This window comes from Gavialis gangeticus, unplaced genomic scaffold, assembly GCF_001723915.1.
Source record: "Gavialis gangeticus isolate Ggan-Ray unplaced genomic scaffold, GavGan_comp1, whole genome shotgun sequence".
Lineage (NCBI taxonomy): Eukaryota > Metazoa > Chordata > Crocodylia > Gavialidae > Gavialis > Gavialis gangeticus.
In genome coordinates this window covers 178,136,699-178,159,345 of record NW_017729032.1, presented here as the reverse complement: position 1 = coordinate 178,159,345, position 22,647 = coordinate 178,136,699, and the positions used below count along the sequence as shown (strand labels likewise).

Below are 22,647 nucleotides of genomic sequence, written 5' to 3'. Positions count from 1 at the left end.
GAGCCTTTCTCCAGCTTCCAGCACCTACTGCCACTCCCTGCAGCTTCTCTAGCTGTTCTGGAGCCATCCTCTGTTTCCCCACACCCCGTGCCCCTCTTTAACACCCACACTTTCCCTTAGTCCCATTTTCCCTCTCCCCACCTACCTTTTCAGCTCCCCTGTAGCTCTGGCTCCAGTCCCAGCCTCTGTGCCAGCATCATTCCCCTGTTCTGCAGGCTTTGGGCATTGTCTTTTAATCAATTAAGACCAATTAACCTAAAGCTACCCCTGAGCCGCAGTTCTTCAGCCCTGACCCCTCTAGTCTACCAGTTCTAATCCCAGTCCTGGTGACTTTCACTCCCAGCAACTTTCACTCCCTACACTTCTACTTTCTTACCTTAACCTTTCCTAAGGTATCCCAAGTACCCCAAGCACATACATACATACATACATACACATCACAACACCCAGCTTAGGAACTCACCTGTGTATATGTGTAGGTGGGTGGTATGTGTGTGAATTAGTGAATACACATATATATACATATATAGATATCGTTGTGTGTGTGGTATATGAATTAGTAATCTACATATATGTATTGGTTGTGCAGGTGTTGGTAACTGGTAACTGATTCTGTCTCAGTTTGGTGTGTGTAGTGTGTATGGGCTTAAACTGGTGATAGGTGTGAATGAACCTAGACTGGTTATTTTGAATGTGTGTGTATCTGAGTTGCTAGTGTGAGTGTGTATGCCTAGTAGGGGTGCATGAACCTAGTGAGTCTATGTGTTGTTAACTGATTTTTATGTGTGCATGTGAAATTGTACACCACGCTGTCCTGTCTAACAGTGCAATATTGAGATCCTGAGTGTTGGCCTGACCCCTCAGGGCAACAGTATGGCACATTTCTATTCCTAACCTTGCTTTTCTTTCTTCTACCTCTGCCAGCCTCTGACTCTTTCTCCTTCCCCATTTTTTTTCTCTTTCTAACCAACCCAGCCATTACATTAATCTCTGATAAAACCTATTCTTGAAGATGATGTTCTATGTTCAGCTGGCAATCAAACCAAACCTGTGTGCTCTGCCTCCTGCAAGGAACACTTTTCTCTTCAGAGCTTAATGTCATACCTCACTAGGCTCAGTGCAGGGGGATAGCAAAGCTAAAGCATGCATGAATGATGTTTTGAAACTGCTAATTCAAGTTACCTAACGTTAGTTTAGGTATGATAAATAACTTCAGTACTGGAGAACTGCCATAAGGAACACACCCATAGAGCAAGCAATAGAAATAATACAAGTCTTCTGAATACTCACTCAAGGGCCATGCTGAATACAGATACTGTGTACTTTCCTGCTTGGCTAGATTTTCGAACCATAAAAGCACCTTCTTTTCCCTAAGAAAGCCAAATGTAATAAGAAGCATCAACTGTTAGCCAACATTTTGAAACAGCAGTTTTGCCTTGGTACATTTCCTTCTATAATGTCTTAAACTTGCATCGGTTTTCAACACCCACCATATTGTTGAGTGACTGAACAGCTAGTACATTTACATCTTTAGGCTATTTTTAATATGAACTACAGTTAAATTCTTTCCCTCCCTGCTACTCTAGTCCCTACTCAAGCTGGCATGATCACTTTCTGCTGCTGTGATTGTTTATCAGGATTCTGATTTTCATTTTGAATTTTTTAGGAGTATGACTTGCAACTGCCTCATTCATGTGCCAGAACTGTGTATGTGCACATGCATGTGTGTGGATGGAAGTAGATGCTCCTGGGTCCAGGTGCACACTAAAATTGATTTTGCAAGATGAAGAGCAACCTCATGCATGAGTGACTGGTGCCTCCTGAACCTGGAAGGGGCACCCACAGAAGCCACTGACCCTGTCAGGGAGGGCACCAGCCCTACCAACAGCATCAGTGTCAGCCATCAGGGGGTCCACTGTCCATGTGCACCCCCATGCACCCTGTACCAGTTGCCTATGACCTCATGTTTCATTTAAAAACCCAAGGGTGTTGGGATTGTTTGGCACTTTTCAATATCATGCCTTCAGTGGTTAGTCCTCCTGCTGACCTCTAGTGGCCCTTTAAGTGGGACTGTCCCTTTCCTGATTTATAGTTCAGACAGCTGGGAAGGAATGCTGGGCTATGGCTGCAGAAGAGCTGTGCACTACAAAAACCTCAGAGGCAGGTACCAGTATAATGGGCAGTATGAAAGCAGTGAACTACAAAGGATCTATGCAGAACCATAGTGATGTGTACTACTTGCAGCTGCAAACCTGAGTTCGAAGCATTTCTCATATTGGGCTTTCTATGAACAGGAGCCTGGCATTGTGTACAGCACCCTCCATTTGTATATACAGCGTGAAATCAGCTTGAAGTATTAGATGACAGGCAGTCTGTCCTTGAAAAAGCCCAGCATTTGCAATAGCAGTTTGGGTATTCAGATCAGAAGTGAAATCTATTGGCAGACTTCTACATGAAGATTTATAGTTTCTGCCTATCATTTGCAGCAATTAAATTAGTGACATAAGATACTTACATATTGGAACTCTCAAATTATCCACAAACTTCTGGAAACCTTATTATTGCTCCATCTTTGCACTAATTTACTATTTAAGTGTCTGGTGCTCTTACTATACTATGATTATTAGAAGACCATTAGCATCATCTACCCACACGGAGTAGCAAAGTCAACAATAAATACTGAACCATTTCCAGAATAGGTTAAGCCCAGTGAATAAAGGATATTTAGTACCTTTTGTCGCAGTAGTTGCTCTGACTGGGCCCGGGAGATATTACCTGCATACCAGCTGCAGCCAGAAATATTGTGCATGTTATTGACATTATGATACCTGAATAATATATGAGCAAAGCAGGCTGATAAAAAACCCTTACAGGATGATAATTTTAGAATCTTCTTTTAAAAGCCAAGCTCTCTCCTCTGTGGTATATCTACATAGCACAGAGCCACACAGAAATACCTACCATACTTTTTAGCATATAACCCACTCCCTGAATATAACAGCTTATTTTTGGAAGGCCCCAAGAAAGAAAAAAATCTTACCTTGGTGGATGTATAAGTGTGTGAGGTCTGGGGGTCTCTGGAGTTTGGGCCATGTGACAGGGCAGGAGGATTGAGTCTGTATACTGGGGCTGAGGACTCAGGAGTTGGGGGCTACATGGTAGGGAGTTGGAGGCTGGAGGACATGCACTGGGGCTGCAGGCTAGGTTTGCATGCCTGGGCTGGGGGTTGGGGGCCAGGACTGCACATCAGAGCTGAGGGATTGGGGGCCACTGTGGTCAGAACAGGCTCTGCCATGTGGCTCGCAAACCCCTGGCACATGACCCCCAGATCCCAAGCCCCCATCTCTAGTGTGTGGCTTCAGCTAGACTTTGCCTTAAAAGGACTTACAGATTATATGTAAAAAATTGTCTGCATACTCACTCATGATTATCAATACTGTCTTCTTCTTCTGATGAATGTTTACCAATGCTGAAGTTTTCCCTACAAAGATAAAATGCTATATTGAAATGAATGTTGATTCTGCCTTCCTCAATTTAAAAACTATATTATAAATATTTTTACTGAGTTAGAGCTATGGTTATGTCTCAGCCCAAAGCGGATTTTTTTTTCATTTGGAAAATTTAAGAATTTAATTGTATTTCAATTTCTATGAGTTTAGTTGGGGCCCCAAAAAAAAGCCCCTTTCCTATGATAAAATAGTCTAATCCAAGGTTTGGTAACATTTTTGGGCAGAGTGCCAAAAACACCTGCAAGCTTGACTTGTAAGATGTTGGGTGGTGAGAGAGAGCAAGGGGCCTGATCCTTGTTGTGGCAACACAGCCCTGGCCCCTTCCCCGATGTGCAAGTTCCAAGCAAAATGGCTTTGCATGTCACACTCTAGCACACATGCCAGGGGTTTGTTTACCCTTGGTCTAACCTCAGCTAACTTCTAACCTCCTTAGCCTTTTGTGATTTCTTGTAGTGAGTCAGAGAGTAAAATGTTCTGTCTACTTATCCTGATAAACTGGAGGCCTGTGGATTTCAGCTGCATTTTTAAAAGATATTTCATTTGCCTCATTGGAATTTATATGGAAATCCTCCAAAACAACAAAAACTAAGCATCCTCCAAAACATGCTTTTACCACTGTGGGTAGAAGAAAATTGCATATGCCAAAACAAGTAAACAAATAGCATCCTAAAAAACCCCTTAGAATCTGAAAAAGCAGGGATTTTTAGCTGTTCTCCAACATTCAGGATTTCATAAAATTATGTATTCAAAAACATGTTAGGGGCCTTATTCAGCTTTGCTTCCTCTTTACATGCTATGGGATTATTTTCATGTCATGAAAGGCCTGTTCCTAGCAAATATGTGGTTAATTTTATGTAAAACATAAGTTTGTACAAATTTAGGATCAAACTACAAAATAGAGGAAAGCGAAGTTTGATCTGAAAAGCTTTACTTAATCAAAATCACTTGGCTGTCTACAGGACTGCTTATATACATAAATTGTCTTGCATGTCTAAGTTTCAGAGTCCTAAAATTGAAGTAAGAATATACAGGGTTAAATTCAGGCCCCACTGTAGTTGACAGAAAAATTGTCATTCATTTCAGTGGGTCCATATTTTTATATGACTTTTACACATTAAATACATCTGCAAAAAGCAAAAGACGACACATTTTGTTCTATATTTTACAGCACTTTATGAAGAGAATACAGAAATATATTGAATATGTCATAAACAAACAAAATATCATGGAAATGCAGATGAGCCTTTCATAGATTTATAGATTCCTTAAATTGTAGGGAGAAGAATAGTTGGAGGTTGATTTACCTAAGTTCATCATCATTGATGGATATGGCTTTCAAAAAAGTACTTGGTACAATGCCTTCCTTCCTGAAAGAGGAAACATTTTATATAATTTAAAATCTGTTCTTTTAAAATAGCATATGGAATTAATCAAAGACTTCTTTTGCAGGGTCATAGAGATGTTCATGTTTAATTTTTAAAATATTTTGGCTTTCCCTATCATATAGAAGAATGCATAGGCAATGTATGCTGTTTTAGGAAATTGCATGTTGATGAATTAAAATGTGCATTATCATTGAAATAATCTTTGCCTTGGTGATTAACTTCTTTGGCAGAAGGATCGGAGCACCCAGTTCTGGGGTGGACAAACATCTTAATTGTTAAAATGAAAAGCACCAACACCTAGCTGGCAAACAAACCACAGCTGATCACAAGCTTTAGAAAGTTAATGGTCTGCCAACCAGTTTTATTTAGGCTCAATACAAAGAGCAAGGAGGCAACCTTTATGCACTAGAAACAGTTGTGGGTTGTGGGGCTAACTCCCAAGACTTTTAGCATCATAGCCAGTCAGAGAAAAGCTACCTGGATTGATGAGTATCTCAGGTTGAAAAAAGATAGCTAGGATATTGCTATACTTCAGTAACAGTGTGTGAGAGACTCAGCTCAGTATATGCCTACAACGAAGGAGCAGAAAGACAGAGCTTCTTGGGCATAGACTTCACTGTAGTGACAGACTTGAGGATTTCTGAGCAAGGAAAGGGCCTGATGTTTGTTTCCACTGAGTTCAGGGCAATAGGACTGTGTATACCTTTTTCAAGATAAACACAGTAACACCATAAGAAAATGTGACTCTCATTGTTTATAGGTCATCATAATAGAAACTCCCATTTAAGGTCTCAAACTCTGACTAAAGATTTTGGCCAAAGAGAAAATACTATAAATAATTCTCTTTTGCTGATGTATCCTTTGTTTCAACTCAAAACGGTATTTTTGACCTCAGAGTGCAAGGAACTACCTGTATCATGTGTGTGCATATACCACTTGGACCAGGGGTGGGCAAAATATGGCCCATAGGCCAGATCCAGCCTGTCAGCTGATTGGATCTGGGCCAGATCCAGCCTGCCAGTTAATTGGATCTGGCCCATGGTGGGGCACCCACCAATTAATTGTATCTGGCTCAGCCCATGGCTGCCCGTGCTGTGCTCCACATAGGGCCGAGCCCTGCCTGCTCCCATCCCGGACAATGTGCACTGCACTCCCACCCTTGCCCACTGGAGGGCCCTGGATGTTCTCCTCCCAGCCCTGGCCCCAGGCTCCAGCCCCACACTCCTGCCAGACCTGGCCCTGAACTCCTGCTGGCCTCAGCTCAGCCTCATGCTGCCACTGGCCCTGGGCCCAGCCCATGGTCACAGCCCTTTCCTGGAGGGGCTGCCCCACTCAGCTGCCCTTAGGTGGGTGGAAGGCAGCTGGGAGCTAGACCTGGAGCCCCATGTGCTGGGGCAGGAGCAGCCCAGCTACAGCTTCCCCCCCCCCACCTACCACTGTTTTCTCTCTCTATACTCCCCACCCCATGTGTTGGGGCTGGCAGGAGTGTGGGACAGGCTGCCCTGGGTGCATGAATGCCATGTGCTCCTGGAGGCTGGAAGGGCACGGCGAGCTTCAACAGGTGGAGGTGGTGGTGCTGGTGGCAGTAGGGGTGGGGTGACAAGTACTGACCAGTGGTCGGTGACCACCTGCAGACACCACCAGCAGTGTTTGCGGCAGCCAGCGGCAATCACAGACTGCCTGCAGATGCCAGAGGTGGGAGGCGGGGGAAGGTGGCAAACACCAATTGCCAGCGCCTTTTCGCAAGGGGTGCACCACCATGCTCAGGGGGTGTATGTGCACCCACATGTACCCCCTATACTTTGTCAGTGCCTGGGTGGAAGTGGACAGGGCTCAGCCCCATGTGGAGCACCAGGGAGCAGCCACAGGCCAGAGTGGAGGTGCAGACTGCATCTGCACCACCCAGGTGAGCTCCACTGCATATTTCGAGTATTTATACATTCATATTTTCTTTGTTTATATGTTTATGTACATATGTTATTTGAATTAGTGAATTAATTATGATTAAAAGCTTAATTCCACTCAATCCAACATCCCATGAGACCTATGTAGGACCTCTCCCAGCTCAAAATGTTCCTTCCCACATTTTCCAGGAAGTACTTAGCTGAGTTGTATCTCTAGTCGGGTATTCTCAAAAACTTTTCTTTTGCTGCTCTGCTTTTGCCCTAGCCTGTTCCTAAAGCAATTTCCCATTTACATGAGAAATAAACTTCTTACATTGGCCCTGGTTGGATACTAACAGGAAAAAATCCTTCTTTTTTTAAAAATTTGTTGAAGGGAATTCCGCTCTTTTGTGAACGCCAAAGGATAGGACTAAGGAAGCCTCAGCACTATGTCGAGAGTAACACTGACCCTCATATAAGACACTATGGTGAAATATGCGTCTTTCCTAACAGTCCCCATAAACTTTGTGGCTGTTACTGTTATTGTAGGCACATACTGAAATAAAAATGAATAGAGACTATTTCAGGTAGTGACTATTTTAAATTTTTCCTAATAGGGCAGTTGGCATTTGAGGAGTGGGATGAGGTAAGCAGGGAAATCAAGATACTCAAAGTATAAAGAAATAAAGTATCTACTTAAGGGGTAGATACTTAGCTGTCATAATTAATGTAAAACCCTCTTTTTTTTATTTGAAAAAAACTATTATTATACAGTTTGCAAGTAGTTGACTTTTTGTGGACCTGGGTGATAGAAAATGGGGTTCATTCTTTCCCCTAAAACAGGGGGTGTCAACCAGTGATACACATACCCCTGGGGTACTTTGAACAGTCCTAGGGGATACACGCGGGCAGGTCGGGATGGAGGAGCCCGCACTTCCCAGGATGAGGGCTGGGGTGGGGTGAGGGCAGCGGTTTTCCTCTGCAGGGAGGGGAAGCTCACACATGGTGGCTGCCACTGCCACACACCAACCTGGTGAGCTTCCCCACCCTGCAGAGGGGCGTCGCTGCCCGCAGCCCAGGCCGGTCAGCTACCCTGTCCCACCTTGGCCCTGCTCCTAGGAGGTGATGATGCTCCATCCCCACCTGCCCCTGCACTGTCCTGCTTCCCTTCTCCGTGTCCAGCCACACGCTACCCACCCCCCACACTCGGCGTTCAGCCATGCACTATACCCACCCCCACTTGGTGTTCAGCCTTGAGCTATTCCCCCCTCCCCCTCCTCCCCCACTCAGTGTCTGGCTGCTGGGGGTACTTAGACTAAAAAAGGTTGAAAATCCCTGCCCTAAAACTCCATATCACTTGGTTACATGAATCTGGGTACATGAATCTGAGAGCTACTCTGTTGTACCATCTACTTCTGACTGTAACAAGGATTCAAGGGCAAGATACAGAGGCAAGAGAAAGGCAGTGTATAGAAAAAAACAAGCTCACAAGATTAGTTAGAACAAGTTTAAAGAGCCACCACAATAGTTATTGTTAGATCCTGAAATGTACCAATGGCAGCAGGAGTGTTTAAGGGTGTGGAATCAAAGCAGTCACTGAACAAAAAATCTTCATCAGCTTTGAAGACTGAACTTACCCTTCTATGTCCCTCACTTTCCACCGTTCTGGATCTTCTTCTTTCAGAACATAATACTGGCTGTTCCTGACAAGTGGGATATCACAGTTTCCCTGGGGTTCGTAGTTATACTGAGCCACAGCAATCTTCAAGAAAGACATTGCTGGTGTTAGAACCTGAGGCAAACTACTATGCTTCATCTTTTGAAGGCAGAGACCACAAAATGACAATGTTATGGGTTACCATAGGAAAAAATACTTAGTGTTTAGATAGCAGTTTATATCTTCAATGTGCTTGACAACTGCGAACAAATTAATTTAGAATGTGTATGGTTTACTATATGTGTATGTGTATATTTGTTCATCTGTTCAGAAATACATTCCAGCATCTGCAGTTCAAAAATAGTGAAATACAAAGTAAACTTGGTTAAAATGAGGCTTGGTCCTACTCTGGCACATATAGAACTGCATATTTTATAAAATTAGCTCCAACAAAGATCTTACAAGACACAAGAGACATAGTTCTGTACTATAGCTGAGAAAAGAATTGAGTCCAACAAATTAAAAATTGCACCAGAAGAAATGATGTTATGAATGAGGTCAACTCTCTATGGGTTTGCTTTGTGAAGATTAGATATTAGAGATGTCTCACTGTGACAGGGCACTAGGTGTGCCTGCCACTTTAAGGCCCTGCAGCTGGCAGCCTCCAGGTGCCTAATGAGGGCAGCCATTTTAGGCTCAGGGCTGCCTACATAAACAAGGCAGTTTGGCTGCTGGAGGGCAGACAATAACATTGCCTGGTTAGAGGGCTGCTGAATTTCATCTGGAGGTAAGGGAGGAGCTGTTGGGGATGGTAGGAGGTTCCTGGTCCTGGGTATGACCTGAAACTACACCCTGCTGGGAGTGGGTGGCCTGGTGGGGCTCCCAGTGGTGTGGGAGCCCCCAGGAAATGCCAGGCCAGTGATCACCCTGGTGAAAGGTGGGTTGGGGTGCCTTAACCCCTAGCCCTCACCTCTGGGTGGGTTGTGTACACTGGAGGTAGTTGTGGGGGTGCAAGCCCTGTGGAGGAGAGTTGGAGGCCAGGTGTGGCCAAGGCTGCCTGAGCCCTGTGGGGGTTTGAGACCCTGAGGAGGAGAGAATCATAGAATCTTAAAAGTAGGGTCAGAAGGGACCTTGTAGATCTTCAAGTTGGCCCTAGGCATGGCTATGGCCACCTGAGCCCACCTGTGGAGGGAAGCCCCAAGACCCTGAGTAAAGGGGGTGTTACAAGCAGTGTGGAGCCCTGAGAAGGGAGAGGGGGCTCAGCCAGAGAGAGAGCTGAGTTCTGACCCCAGTAAGTCCTCCAAAGTGGTGAGGCAGAGTTTGGGTTGAATATAACACTGGTAGTAGCATCATGACCTGCTGCCCAGGGAGGGAATGGGAGTCCCCTGTGAGACCCTGAGGCACCAGTTGTGGTGTGAGGTACCCCAGGTCACTACGTCTGTAAAGGAGGACCCAGAGAGGGGGCCCCTGGGAAAAGAGTATGGGTCATACAGTGAGGCCTGCCAGAGCTTCCCCTGACTGGCCCAGGCAGGGGCCAGGACCAGGAGGGCAAGGAGGCCCACTGGGAGGGACACCCAAGAGCCAGGGGCCTGGGGTCCTGACTGTCCTGGAGATAGGCTGGGGCTAGTGTGAGCTGAAGGTTCCAGTGAGGGGACCACACCTGAAGGGGAATTGATGGCAGGGCGATATCTGGCCTGGTATGATAGTGGCAGTGTCCACCTGAAGGGAGGAACTCAGTTGGGGGTCCTACAGCAAGATTCTGGGCCCCATTGTGGGGGACTGGCACATTTGAAAACATGTCATCTGTGAGGCTTGGGCAGCAGTGTAGGGGAGGAATGGAGCTGCAGATAGCACCCCCTAGCAGAAGGGCAGTACATGGGTAGCCTCCCACCAAACTACATCTATTAATTAATCAATTAAGATCAAGGTGTGGTGGGCAAGAAGGTGGGTGGTTTCACCAAGAACAGGTGAGCGGGCCACATGGAGATCGGCCCCGGTAGGCTCCCTGTTACACTCACAATAGCAAATAAGTTTATACAATGGGTTTTAACTCATATTTACACCTCTTATACTTTGTGTCATGAAGTGTTGGTGCATTTTGCCCATGTAAATGTCCTGATACTAAATGGTTTCAGAAGGCCCCAGTGTGCTTCCCTCCTTCCCATGCCCTTGTAACAAGGCATTTAGTAGAATTTACAGATTCATTGGCACCTGACATGACCACACCATGAGCACTTCTGCTATGGCCTTGAATTTGCAACCTCTAGGCAAATTCAACTGTACACCTTAGCAGCCACACCACCCAGCGCCTGGCCTCAATATACAACCTCATAAACTGAGTGTGTTTAGGACTGAGCACCTGCTGGAAATTTGAATGTTTTGGATTTTTGAAACTGGAGCAGCGGCCAGTCACAGAGTGGGGCGGGGAGAGTAGCGGTGGCTGGTCCTGAAGCAGCGGCTGTACAGAGTGGTGGCATGGGGTGGTGGGTAGTGGATGGCAGCGGCAGGTGCCATGTGCTAGTTTCCCACTCCACTGCTTTGGGACCAGCCACTGCTACTCTTTTATGTAGCGTATTTTTAAAAAGTGCCAGATTTTCAGGAATTCTGGGTTTTGATATCTGGATTTATGAGGTTATACTGTATTACACAATAGGTTCATTTAAAAAAAAGTACATTGACCAACTCTTAACACACACGTTTTATTTCTTTTTCTAAAGATGATAGGCAGAAACTATGACAATAGATAATCAAGTCTGATTATTTGTAATGCAAAACTATGGGAACTATAAGGGCTATGTTTCATAAGTGATGTATTTGGCTCTTTCACTAAGACATCCCTAATGCATCTATAAAATGGAAAGTGTAATTTCTCTTGGCCCATCAGAGTTTTCATATTTTATTATATTTTATTTATTTATTGTGGTTATAGTAGTAGTAATATTAGGCATATGTCTGTCTCATGAGATAATAGGATGATACTAAGTGAGACATCAGCTCTCTGAACATAATCCTCACTTGAAAAATAAAGCAAAGCTGGAGTGACCTCTCCAGGGCACAAAAAAACTGCAATTTATATAGAGACCCTGAGCTGCCCTGACCTCTATCCTGAGAGGGGGACACCAGTGTCCCCCTCTCAGGATAGAGGTCACAAAGAAGCACACTATGCTTCTTTACAATTTGCTTTAAAAAGGGCATAATTTGCTAGAGAGCACTTGGCATTTTTCCCTGATTTTGCTGCCACTGTACAGGACTTTTCATTTTTAAAAAGTAGGCAAACAGATTAAAATGAGTCCCTCCTGCTATTTCAGGCTTCCTAGATCTTTATAATCTCTTTCTACCCTTTGCTGTGCATAATGATGGCATAATTTTTTTTCACTTGAAGCACTGGTAAATCTGAATTTTGTAGCTGACCTCTTCCTGAACACATGAGGCCAGTAAGACTCAGTACTTCAGCCCTGTAAAGTTTGTATTATAATAAGTACACATTATGACTAGACACAGAAGTAAGGAGGGGGTTTTCCTGGTATTTATAACTGTCTAGCTCCTCTCTGAACTGGGGCTCTGAATTTTTTACTAACTGGACTCGGGACCTGTCCAATGTAATTAAAATCTCCTTACTTTAATCTTTTAAGCTACTTGTTAAATATCATTATATCATTTTAAACAGTTGTTTGGCTTTCTCAGACCCTCCTCCTCCTCAGACTGGGAAAACCCTAGCCTGGAGCTCCCTTGTCTTCCTTCTCCCCACCTCCCATCCTGCAGACAGTATCAGAGTTGGGGAGGGTGAGGACAGAGCTAGGAGAAGAGGTTACAGGCAGGCAGCCTCTCTCCACTGGATCAGCTCCAAAGTAGAGCTCAATGCTCTCCTCCTCCCACCAAACAGCAAAACATATAGCTGCTGGATTAAATGCATCCTGTTATGTGACAGCAGTATTAACCTTTGTAAGTGAGCTGTCATGCAAATCGGACCAGCCAGTAGTTACTATACTTTTAATAAAGGACTTGCATAGAATTTGAACTTTGGAGCCCATCTGGGTATTGTCATGAACCTGCTTTTTAAATTTCCCATTCAAAATATCTCCTCAGGATTAGGGATGATGAGCTATAAAATATGAGTCAATTTGCTCAGCAGATGATTTGCATGATGATAATCTCTCTAGGTAGACAAAGCAATCCTTTGACAGAAACCAGGATGGGCTGTGGTATTTGAAACCAGTTCTATTCTTGCTTAGTCATAGTAAAATTATCCTCAAATGTTATGACCAGAACAGGTGTCAAAAACCTTATTGATACAACAAGCATCTAGCCTAGTTTTGGCAACTCTTGTAATTTCTATCAAACTTTCTGTGAGGTGTTGTGTTTTTTTACAGCCCTTTCTGCTTGAGTCAAGTAAATTTATGGGGTTCATAGCTTTCATTTCTTAAGAAGTAAGTTTCTAGCCCTTGTGGTTGTACAGAACAACTGGAAAAATATGATGTAAGGGTCCCTTAAAGATTCAAAAGCTAGAACTTAAACATGGAGAACACCAGATTTCCTCTTACTTCATGGAAACAGATTCATAGAGAGAATTTGTAATCCAGAATTTTAAATATTATAGGCATAGTTTCCACGCAGATGGAAGTTTTGCTAATAGTAAACTATCTGAGACTTTCCAGGTTCTGCAGTGTCTCCTGCCCAGAAAATCCAGAGGCATATGGACAAGGTAGTGGGTGCATGGAGAATTGGATGGACTGGAGGACATACTACCATCTGTATTTTTCTTTCCTTTCCCCTGCTGTGTATTGGGTGCCAGGGAAACTTCAATAATGTCAAAGTACCTCCCACTGAAGAGCTGTCTGGAGCTCTCCTCATTTCTCATGTCATCCAGGTGCTGAAAGAAGAATTTGTCCAATAAACAGGATCTACTGTAAACAGACAGTACAAGCTTTTTACTTACCAGTGGTCTAGGGTCAGGAGGCAGTGGTTTCACAGGACTGGGTGTGCTATGTAGAGTTGTATCTATTGTAAAAGAGAATAAAAGTAAAGCATGAACATAAGGCTGTTTTCACTGACATTGTTCAACTGGTAGCTGAGAAGGTGAGGGCACTAGTGCAGAAAACTCCCTGATCACTGCCAACATTTTATCTCCATGTTTGTCCCCTCCTGTGTGAGAGTGACAATAGTTAAAATGCTGGAGGCTCCCTGGAGTTTTCTTACAGGAGTACTCCCACAGCTGCTGCTAATTGTTTCCAACCACATTCAGAAAGAGATGCAACACTTTTTGCAGTTCTTAGTATTTAAGAAAGTAGAGCATTTGCTATACTGTTCCTGCCTCTCCCTTTCCCTTCTTCTACATTGTAATGTGCATAGAAACTTACTGACAGCAAAACAGCTGCTGCTTGTATTTGTAATGGTATATGGGTTTTATAGCATTATTTGCATGTATATTTGCTTCTGAAGGAACATAATGCCATTCAAATTACAGTAATAAGTTAATTGGCAAGTCTTTACAAGGATAATACATTATGTAGTGTTTCTGTGCCCTCCCCATATATAATATATAAAAAATAAAACACCTATATTCACACTATGGAGTATCATTAAGGAGTTCACCATCATTAGGACCAAATTTTGAAAAGGGGCCTCTAAATGTTGGTTAAAATATCAGGCATATAGATTGGGTTCATAGATGTTTAAGCCTACATTTTCATTAATTTCGAGTGATTCCATTTTTGAGCACTCATCTAGAAACATTTCAGGCCTGACTTTCAAATGTGCTGAGGAATCGCAGTGAAGTCAGTGGGACACAAGTGCTCAGTACCTCCAAAAAAAAAAATAAAATAAAATAAATAAATAAAATCCATCTTTCAATGCCACTTCCTCAAACTGGAGGCTTACAAATCTTGTGCCCACTTCCAGAATGTAGGTCATAAATAGGGGAGGAGAGTTGCTTTCCCTTCACTGTCAAGTTAAAACCTCTAGTACATCTAGTCTTAGATCATTGTAGTTAACTTCTAGTCACATAATCTAAAAATGTAAGCCTAAAGAACAAATGGATTAAAAGATATGACAGATTCTATTTTTAATTAAAAAGAAGAAAGTTAAAAGAAAATGGAAATTCCAGTACTGTGGCATGGTCTGAACATACTGCTGGAGTCTCCATTCTCAGGTGTATTGTGTGTACTGTCCCAAGATTTCTAGGCCTTCCACTTCAATTAATATATATTTCTATTTCAATTTTTATTTTACATTTTTGCCAAATGGTGCTGGAAGGGCGGGGTGGGAGGGGAAGGACTCATGAGTTGAGTAGTGTAACCAGGGGTGGGCAAGAATCCCTCCCACCCCTTCAAAGCACTAAATTAGGAGAGGTGCCAGAATCACCCCCCACCCTTGTGCAGTCCATGCCCTGGTAGCATTCTCATGCCAGGTCCCAGCTGCTGCTGTTGAAAAGCAACAGCCAGGGTTGGCAGAGCACATGCAGAAGCAGCAACAGCTCAGCTGGGACTATGTAGGAGTTCCTGGGGTGGGCAAGACTGCTGCCCCCTCCCCACTGTTTTCAGATCCTTCCCCCTATGTGCCCCCTGCACCAAGCTCTTAGAACTGGTCCCACCTCACTCCCACGCCTGCTCTCAAAACTGCGGTCTCCACCTGCTTTCCCACAGAATTGGCCCCAGGTGCCAACTCTGCTTGTTAGGCAGCTGCATTAGTTCATACTATATGAGAATTTGCTCTACTTTCAATAATATCAGGTTCCCAGAAGTACCCATCTCTTGAAGTAATCTGATTGGAACTTTTTTTTAAAACTAAACTAAACTTGCTAACCAGCAGCATGTAGTTTATAACAGTTAAAATTATTTTTCAACTATTCTCTTGAGTCCTCTGCACTTATTGGAAACCTATTTCTTTTAAATGCAGATTCCAGAAGATATCCAAATAAGCTTAGAAAGGGGGAAGTATGGGCCTGTTTAGAAATACTGTCCAGTTTATAGGTGTGATGAGAGAGGTCAGTTTTACTCTGGAGTAATATCAAACTGAATCCTTTCAAATAGACTCACTTGTTTTCTGTGCTGAGTTTGTGTTGTTTGTAGCTAATCTGATTATTCAAACTCTAACAACAATTTTTGGTTTTATTTTCCTGTAGCATAACACAGTATTTTAACCAGAGAACTGAAGAAAGAAGAGTGAATTTACTTTTGTTGTCTCGTGAACATAAAGTGTAATATTGCCATTTATCTTTTTGTGCAACCATATCAAATCAGAGTACGTCTCATCTATCACATTATTTTTCCCTCAATGACATTGCAGTACTATTAGTGGAAGTTAAGCATACACATCAAGAGGAATAGTAGGCAGCTTTTATATCTACCAGTTGATTAGAACTGTATGTACTGATTATATGGATTTAGTAATGTAATGAAAAACACCATTAAAAACTAAAAACATATTCAAAAGGAAACACAAATGGCACATTACATTTCTCCCAAATGGTGCATCCAGGAGCTCCTTTACAAGTCTGGCTGCAACAGAGAAACTTCCCATTGGTGAAGAAGCCTTTGTGATACTTGTTCAGTAAATCAGCATTCCCTCTAATTTCTGGAAAAACAAGGAGGAAAAAAGAACTTGAACAGGCTTCCTGATAGAACATGGCTTGTAAGTAAAATGGAGGGGTAGACTCAGTAGTTGTGATTCAGGATTAAGACAATGATTTTAATAGACTGTTAGAAATTTCTATTTAACTAATTGTAGAAGAAACAAAATAATATATAAAAATAGGCAAGATGATTTTTGTCCTCTAATTCCATTCAGTTAATACATATTATAACAATAAATGAGATGAAAAAATAGATACCTAGTACACCAAATGACAAGCTGACTGTGTGAAAAGAGTGGAAAGTGTATTGACTAAGTCAAGAAGGAATAACCTTTTAAACACTTTATTTTGTATTAAAAACACCCCTTCATTCTGTAGAAATGGTTTCAAATATTGTAAGTGACACTAGTGTTTGAAGCCAGTGCTTTAGGGTTTGTTTTGGAAAGTAATTAAAACAAACTTTAACAGCACAGGGTGAGGTTTTAAAACCAGTTGCCTTAAAATAAGGCTCCCTAATTATATATTCAAGAATTCTGAGAACCCACAAAAATAAGAGCTACTGGGTGTCTGAAACTCTTAACCCACAGATATTTATTAATGCTTTTATAGTGCTCCTTTCCTTAAAGAATCATAAGCATTTCACTACAGTGCACCTTGCAGGCTTTCTACAATATTATGCTACTTCTCAGCAACCTTATTTTAAGAACTATACCTTGCTAGATTGCCATCCTTGAATATAAATTCAGCTGAAGACACTGAACCAAATCTCAGGGTTACTTCTTATGATAAAGGCAAACTAACAATTATGGTGAGTTAACATTCGACAGGGACATACTGCACAGAACTTGATCTGTAGTGTCTATTTGCCCTCTTTTACCCCATGGTAAGTGAAGCTGTCCTAGGGCAGCTTAACTCCCTGTGAAATAGGACAGTGTTGCTCAGTGTTAGCTTCCATTTACTGCAGGGTAAGAACAGGCATGCAAGCTGTTACCATGTGTGGTAAGCCCCTGTCTCTTATTTAACTCACTGTAACCTGTGCATTTGTCCCTACCCTAAAGGTCAGACCCCATTCTGATATGTCAAAAAAAACCAAACAACTTAATGGACAAGAAACCCTGTGAAGAGGAAGTCCGGGAGCTTCCATCATGTAATTGTCAGGTGAATAAAATAGGCAAAGGATACAGCCACCCAAAACACTATCTATCAGAGACTAAGACTCTATATATGAAAGCCTTCCAATTGTCCACTGGCCTTGTGCACCACTCCTTTATCTGTCCACTTAGATCCCTGCTGGCCTCTGTCTCCAAGCTCTACCTAAGAAGGATTTTAATGAAAAAGCAATCTTCAACAATTTCTCCTAGTGAAAAAATGAAGAGAAGATCTGTGGGCTCATCTTATTTTGATTTATTTTTAATGAGAGGTTTTAACTTTTTGAAAATTTCACTGTTCTGTGGGGGTGGGGTCAGGACTGAAAATTACTGATAAAAATATTGCATGAAAACAATCAAATTAAAGTGTTTTTTCTTTATTTGCATGAATTCTATGAATTCATAAAACCTCCTTCATTTTTAAAACAAATGCACAAAAAATCCCTCACAAGTAGTAAAACTAACCTCACCTTCTTGCAAGGCTTCCAGCCATCGACTTCGGCTCTCTTCATTAGCTGTGTAGGCGTAAAGAAGGCCATCCTTGTACACTATCTAAAAAATACGGGAAAAGCAATTCACTGTACAGTCAGTCTATCCCAGCTGGCTCAGAGTCCATTAACTATAATGGGGTGGGAAACAAAGGATATGGGAACATGCATAAGAAACCCAAAAATCAAGCTCTGCAGAGCAGGTGACACCAAAAGACATGAAGAGCCAAAATATTTGGGTTCACAGTTAAATAACTGTGCCTTAATTTTCTATGACTGTGAAGTAAGGGCCTTAACCAGTAGTGCTTCAAGCGGTCAAGTTCTAGCTGGGATAAGGCCACAATTTCACATCATAATTAGAAGTAAAAAGCCTATATGCCCTATGGTTCTTCATAGAATCATAGCTTATCAAGTCAGAAGGGGCTGTTGCGAGCATACAACTTCCCTGGGTCAATTCCTAACTGAATTAGGGCACCACTTTAAGGGAAAAAAAAAATCACTGATTCTTTTAGAGATTAGATGGAGCATCTATCAATGGCATATTAAAACAAAAGCATGTGATATCCAAAACCAAATATTTCATGTTTGTATATAGCATTACAGAAAAATAAACTATTATACACACTTGAATATATGTACACGAGATCTCATCTACATTCCACTGAAGTGAATGAAAAGGCTCCCATTACTTTCAGTGGTCTTTGGTCTTAGCTTATAACAGTGGTCACTAACTGGACAATTGCAATCTACCGGTTGATCAGGGAGCCCCTGACAGTTGATCGCAGTCTGGTGAGGGGGGTAGTCCCCCCCCCCCAGACTGCGATCAACTGTCAGGGGCCCCCTGACCAACCGGTAAATTGCAATTTCCCGGTTGATCCGGGAGCCCCTGACAGTTGATCGCAGTCTGGGGGGGGGGGTAGTCCCCCCCCCCAGACTGAGATCGACTGTCAGAGGCTCTGCAATAGGGAGTGGCAGGACACATGTGAGGATTGGCTGGGACACAGTCCAGGAGTGGCAGGACATGGGAGCAGCAGGATGCATGTAGCTCACCCCATTCACAGATCAGGGGGCATGTGCCCCCCCAAATGTGGGGCAGTGTGGGCAGCTGCAGCAGCAGTACAGGAGGGAGTGGAGCTGGAGCAGGAGTAGGCCCTGCAGCCAGGGTGGGGAGGGCTGGAGCCATGAGCAGTTTGTTCGGGGGTGTGGGGAGGGGGGGCATGCACTCCTGGAGGGCACAGGGGGCATGTGCCTCTGGATCTGCACATAGGGCGGGGTGAGGTAAGCTGCAGCTGTGGCTCTTCCCAGTGGATGAGCTGCTTATGGCTCCATTCCACCCCACCCAGGCTGCAGGGCTTGTCCCTGCTCCAGCTCAACTCTCTCCCTCACCACCATTGGCAGGGGGGGCAGATTGAGGCCCCAGCAGTGAGAGAGGGAGTGGGGCTAGGGCTGGGGCCTCGATCTGTGCCCCGCCATGGCCCTTTCCCCTCCCCCCACCCCTTCCTGCACAGACTTACCTGCTGGGTGGGGGCCACCCACAAATAATTTTTTATCCCTCTGCCTTGATCTGTCTCCCTCTTCCTTCCCCACACTTTCCTGTTGCAGAGGTTGGGGGGAGAGGGGGAATTGGCAAGAGGTAGAAGTAGATCTTGGTTTGCTTTTAAATTCCAAAAGGGATCTCCTACTGAAAAAGGCGGAGACCACTAGCTTATAACAGCCTGGCTTCATTTTCAATCTGCTACAAGTTTTTGTGACAGTTAGGAGTGCCACAAGATATTATTCTCTACAGTTAAGATCCTCAAAATCTGCAGGAGAACACTTGTTGCCCTTGATATTTTAGAATCTCACCTGAAATGGATATTGTCTCTCCAAAGGAGTTGGTTCATCAAGATTCACAGTTTCAACACATCGTATTTTCTTAATATCAATTGATCCCTTTTTGCTTCCTTTTTTCTAAGAATAGAAATCAAAGTAGAATGCAAGGTGGTGCTCAGAATTTCAAACACAAAAATCAAATCAAAATTAATTGATCAACATGAGTTTTACAAATTGATGCTTAAATCTAAGCAGTAGGGTAATTGCATGTTTCAACTAGAATGAGTATTTTCACTTCTTCACATTCTTTACTATTTTTGGAAAGGTATTAAGAGACATTCATGGCATCTTATCTTGTATTCCAGACATGGACAAAATTCCCTTTGAAATTAAAGTAAAAAGATTACAAGACTGAATCCATCCACCAGAGAAGAAATTAAAAAAAAAAAAAAGTTATTAAACTGGAATGCACAAATGAGGAAGGAGAAATCACTGAAACAAAAAAAAAAATAGGTCTGGAAGAGATCTGTGGAGGTCATCTAGCTATCCCTTGCCACCAGCAGGTTTATATCTACCTAGCATGCAGCAGTCCCTAATGGAAAGTGGGAGTCTGGTTATTGTCTTTATTACTTTGTTAAGATACATGGGCCCAATCATACAATACTTACTTACGCAACAATTCATAACGCGAGTGTATACTGTTCAGTCACAAGGGAGGACGCTCTTCTGAGTACTCATTCTATGATATGCAGACATCTTACAGAGCACAATTGTGCTTAACCATTTACTTTAATGTGGAATAAACTCTACACTGACCTGTATAAATGAATTCTGAAGAGCTGTCAGATATGCAAAGAAGCTCAGAGGCTGTCAGTAGGAAAACATACCTGTTCAGGACAGTATTTAAGTATGTGCTTAACTTTAGCCATGCGTAAGTCTTATTGACTTCTACGGGAAATAAGCCTAGCTCTGAGGTTAAGCATAGGTTTACATGCTAGCCTGTAAAGACTTAAATGTGGACTTAAGTGTTTTTCTGGACTGAAATTAGAATTTGGGCCCATACCCTTTCTAAACAGAACTTTGAACAAAGTATACTAGCATCCCTGCTACACGGTATCTGCATTGATGAAGAAAATGAGGAAATTCAAAGTTTTGGCTTTTGAGACAGACAGGATCTCTGTCCCATGCACACATGCAGTATTTTGTGTTACTACATATGCTAAAAAATACAAGTCTTCATATGCATGTGTAGCTATGACTTTGAATTGCTTGAGTCTTATGCATTTAAATTGTCATGGTATAATTTCAGTATTAAAGTGTCTAATTCTACACAACTGAAGCGGATTTTATAAACAGACTTTGGAAAATCTTTGACCTACATAGTTAAAAAAATGATTTCATACCTGTTTGTCATATTCATGGTAAGAGAGATGTGTTTTTGTCAGAACAAACAGCCTTTCTTTGTAATTATTTGGTGACATTTTTTTCTTCTGTTGCGACTTCTTTAAAAGAACTTCTTCCAGAATTGAATTGTTCTCCATTTTGTTACCCTAAAAGAATTGCAAATAGTCACTTTTATTAATAATAAGACAAATATCTTTTAAAAAGCAACAAGATAATTACCCTTATTAATGGATTAAAAGGAATTTTAAAATCAAATTGTAATGAATTTCTAGCATGCTGTAACAAGCTGTTATGAAGACTGTATTTCATATTTTATGAACATGTAAAACAGATTAGTTTTTTAACTTAAAAAATAAACAGGTTATAGGACAATTGAAGTTTAAGATAATGTTTCAAGTAAGTCATTCTGTATCCTTTTGTTGCCTGAACATTTTTCTTTTTAAATTCTTGTTTTGTGTCTTTAAAGGAACTGAAGCTATGTTAAGTACAGATATGTCATACTTGAGGATAGTAAGGAAATCATTCTAGCAACAATCAGGAACAAAATCTTCAGGTTGCTGTCCAGAAAAGCAGAGTGTTGGTCAGAGTGGACATTTTCAATTTCTTCTTGTCAATGCATATGAACAACAGTCTCACTTATGATGTAAAGAGAGGTAGTTGGCCACCTTAGTTTGAAGTTGGGCAGAAGGCAAGACAGGGTAGCATTTTAGAGACTAACTGGTTTAGACATGTGCTGTCATGAAAGCTTATGCCTTTCTGAATGAACTAGTCTCAAAGTTGCTACCTTGCCCTACCTTATCCTGTAAAAAAAGAGTCAAAAGGTGAAACTATTCAAATACAGTTTGTATTAATTCGTATGTACAACAGTACATAGTACAAGGAGAAAACCCTTCGATTTTTTTAAAGCTTTGGATTTTAAGTTACCTTGTTCAAATGTTGCACTTGCAGGAGAAAGTATGTCCTTTGTGAATTGCTCTCTGTTTGGTGTCCTGCTGAGCTGTAATGTGCATTATGTTCCTTTAAATGCAGAAAGTCTATCAGAAAGAATATATTTGCATGCCATTCATCACACCTACCTTCTCTGTCCCTATCATCATCAGACATCTATGTTTGTTCTTCTAGGTTGGCACATGTTTTCCATAATTTGATTTTAAACCTTTCTTCTCAATACCGCTTAGTTACCAGCTGGTATCTGACCCAAAGCATTATGATCCTGTGTTCCAGGTAGATCCCTCCCATCATGGGATAGGCTTGTTCAGAAGTACTGGGGTAGTTATTTCAGAGGTAAGCTAACTTGTAATTTCCCTGTCACCTTTACAATTACAATGCTGTGCCCCTTTCATTCAGAATGATAGTGTTTGGCTTTTTTACCTTGGAGCTGGACTGCATGAACGGTGGTCATACATTCTTCATATTGCTGTCAATTCTGCATAAGCACAGGCTTAAATGTAAGTATCTGATTCATCTCATCACTATTCAGCAAAGCACTTACACATTTTACTTTGGGAATCTGGACCTCTGACTACTTAGTAGCTTGAGCTCTGACAATCCATCCCAAAATAGTTAATTTCCTTTTTTAGTTTTACTTTTTTTTACTGGGGGCTCCTGATAATTTGATCTTTAAGTTAGATATGAAGGCTTTTTAATTAATTATTTTATAAAGAAAACTCAACCAGGTGTAGGACCTGCCCATGTAAGAGCTCAGGTATATACCAAGGGACCAGTTGTCTCACAGTAAGCGGGGGTGCCCAAGGCTCTCTCAGGGGGATTAAGGTGTCTCTTCACTAATGC

At 42.2% G+C, this 22,647-nt stretch overlaps 1 protein-coding gene across 1 annotated transcript in view; it reads right to left on the bottom strand.

Annotated features, from left to right (window-relative positions):
- BMX (BMX non-receptor tyrosine kinase) overlaps positions 1–20,998 on the bottom strand; it is a 79,513-nt gene extending 58,515 nt beyond the window's left edge. Inside the window, exons 1-10 of the mRNA XM_019525641.1 lie at positions 20,856–20,998; positions 19,486–19,590; positions 17,623–17,704; positions 15,887–16,006; positions 13,371–13,432; positions 8,415–8,593; positions 4,814–4,876; positions 3,422–3,481; positions 2,732–2,786; positions 1,291–1,370 (exon numbers count right to left, since the gene is read on the bottom strand). Of these exons, the coding sequence (XP_019381186.1) occupies positions 1,291–1,370; positions 2,732–2,786; positions 3,422–3,481; positions 4,814–4,876; positions 8,415–8,593; positions 13,371–13,432; positions 15,887–16,006; positions 17,623–17,704; positions 19,486–19,590; positions 20,856–20,993 (944 nt within the window). The 5' untranslated portion in view covers positions 20,994–20,998. The remainder of the gene's footprint in view (positions 1–1,290; positions 1,371–2,731; positions 2,787–3,421; positions 3,482–4,813; positions 4,877–8,414; positions 8,594–13,370; positions 13,433–15,886; positions 16,007–17,622; positions 17,705–19,485; positions 19,591–20,855) is intronic.
- Between the last annotated feature and the right edge of the window lie 1,649 nt (positions 20,999–22,647).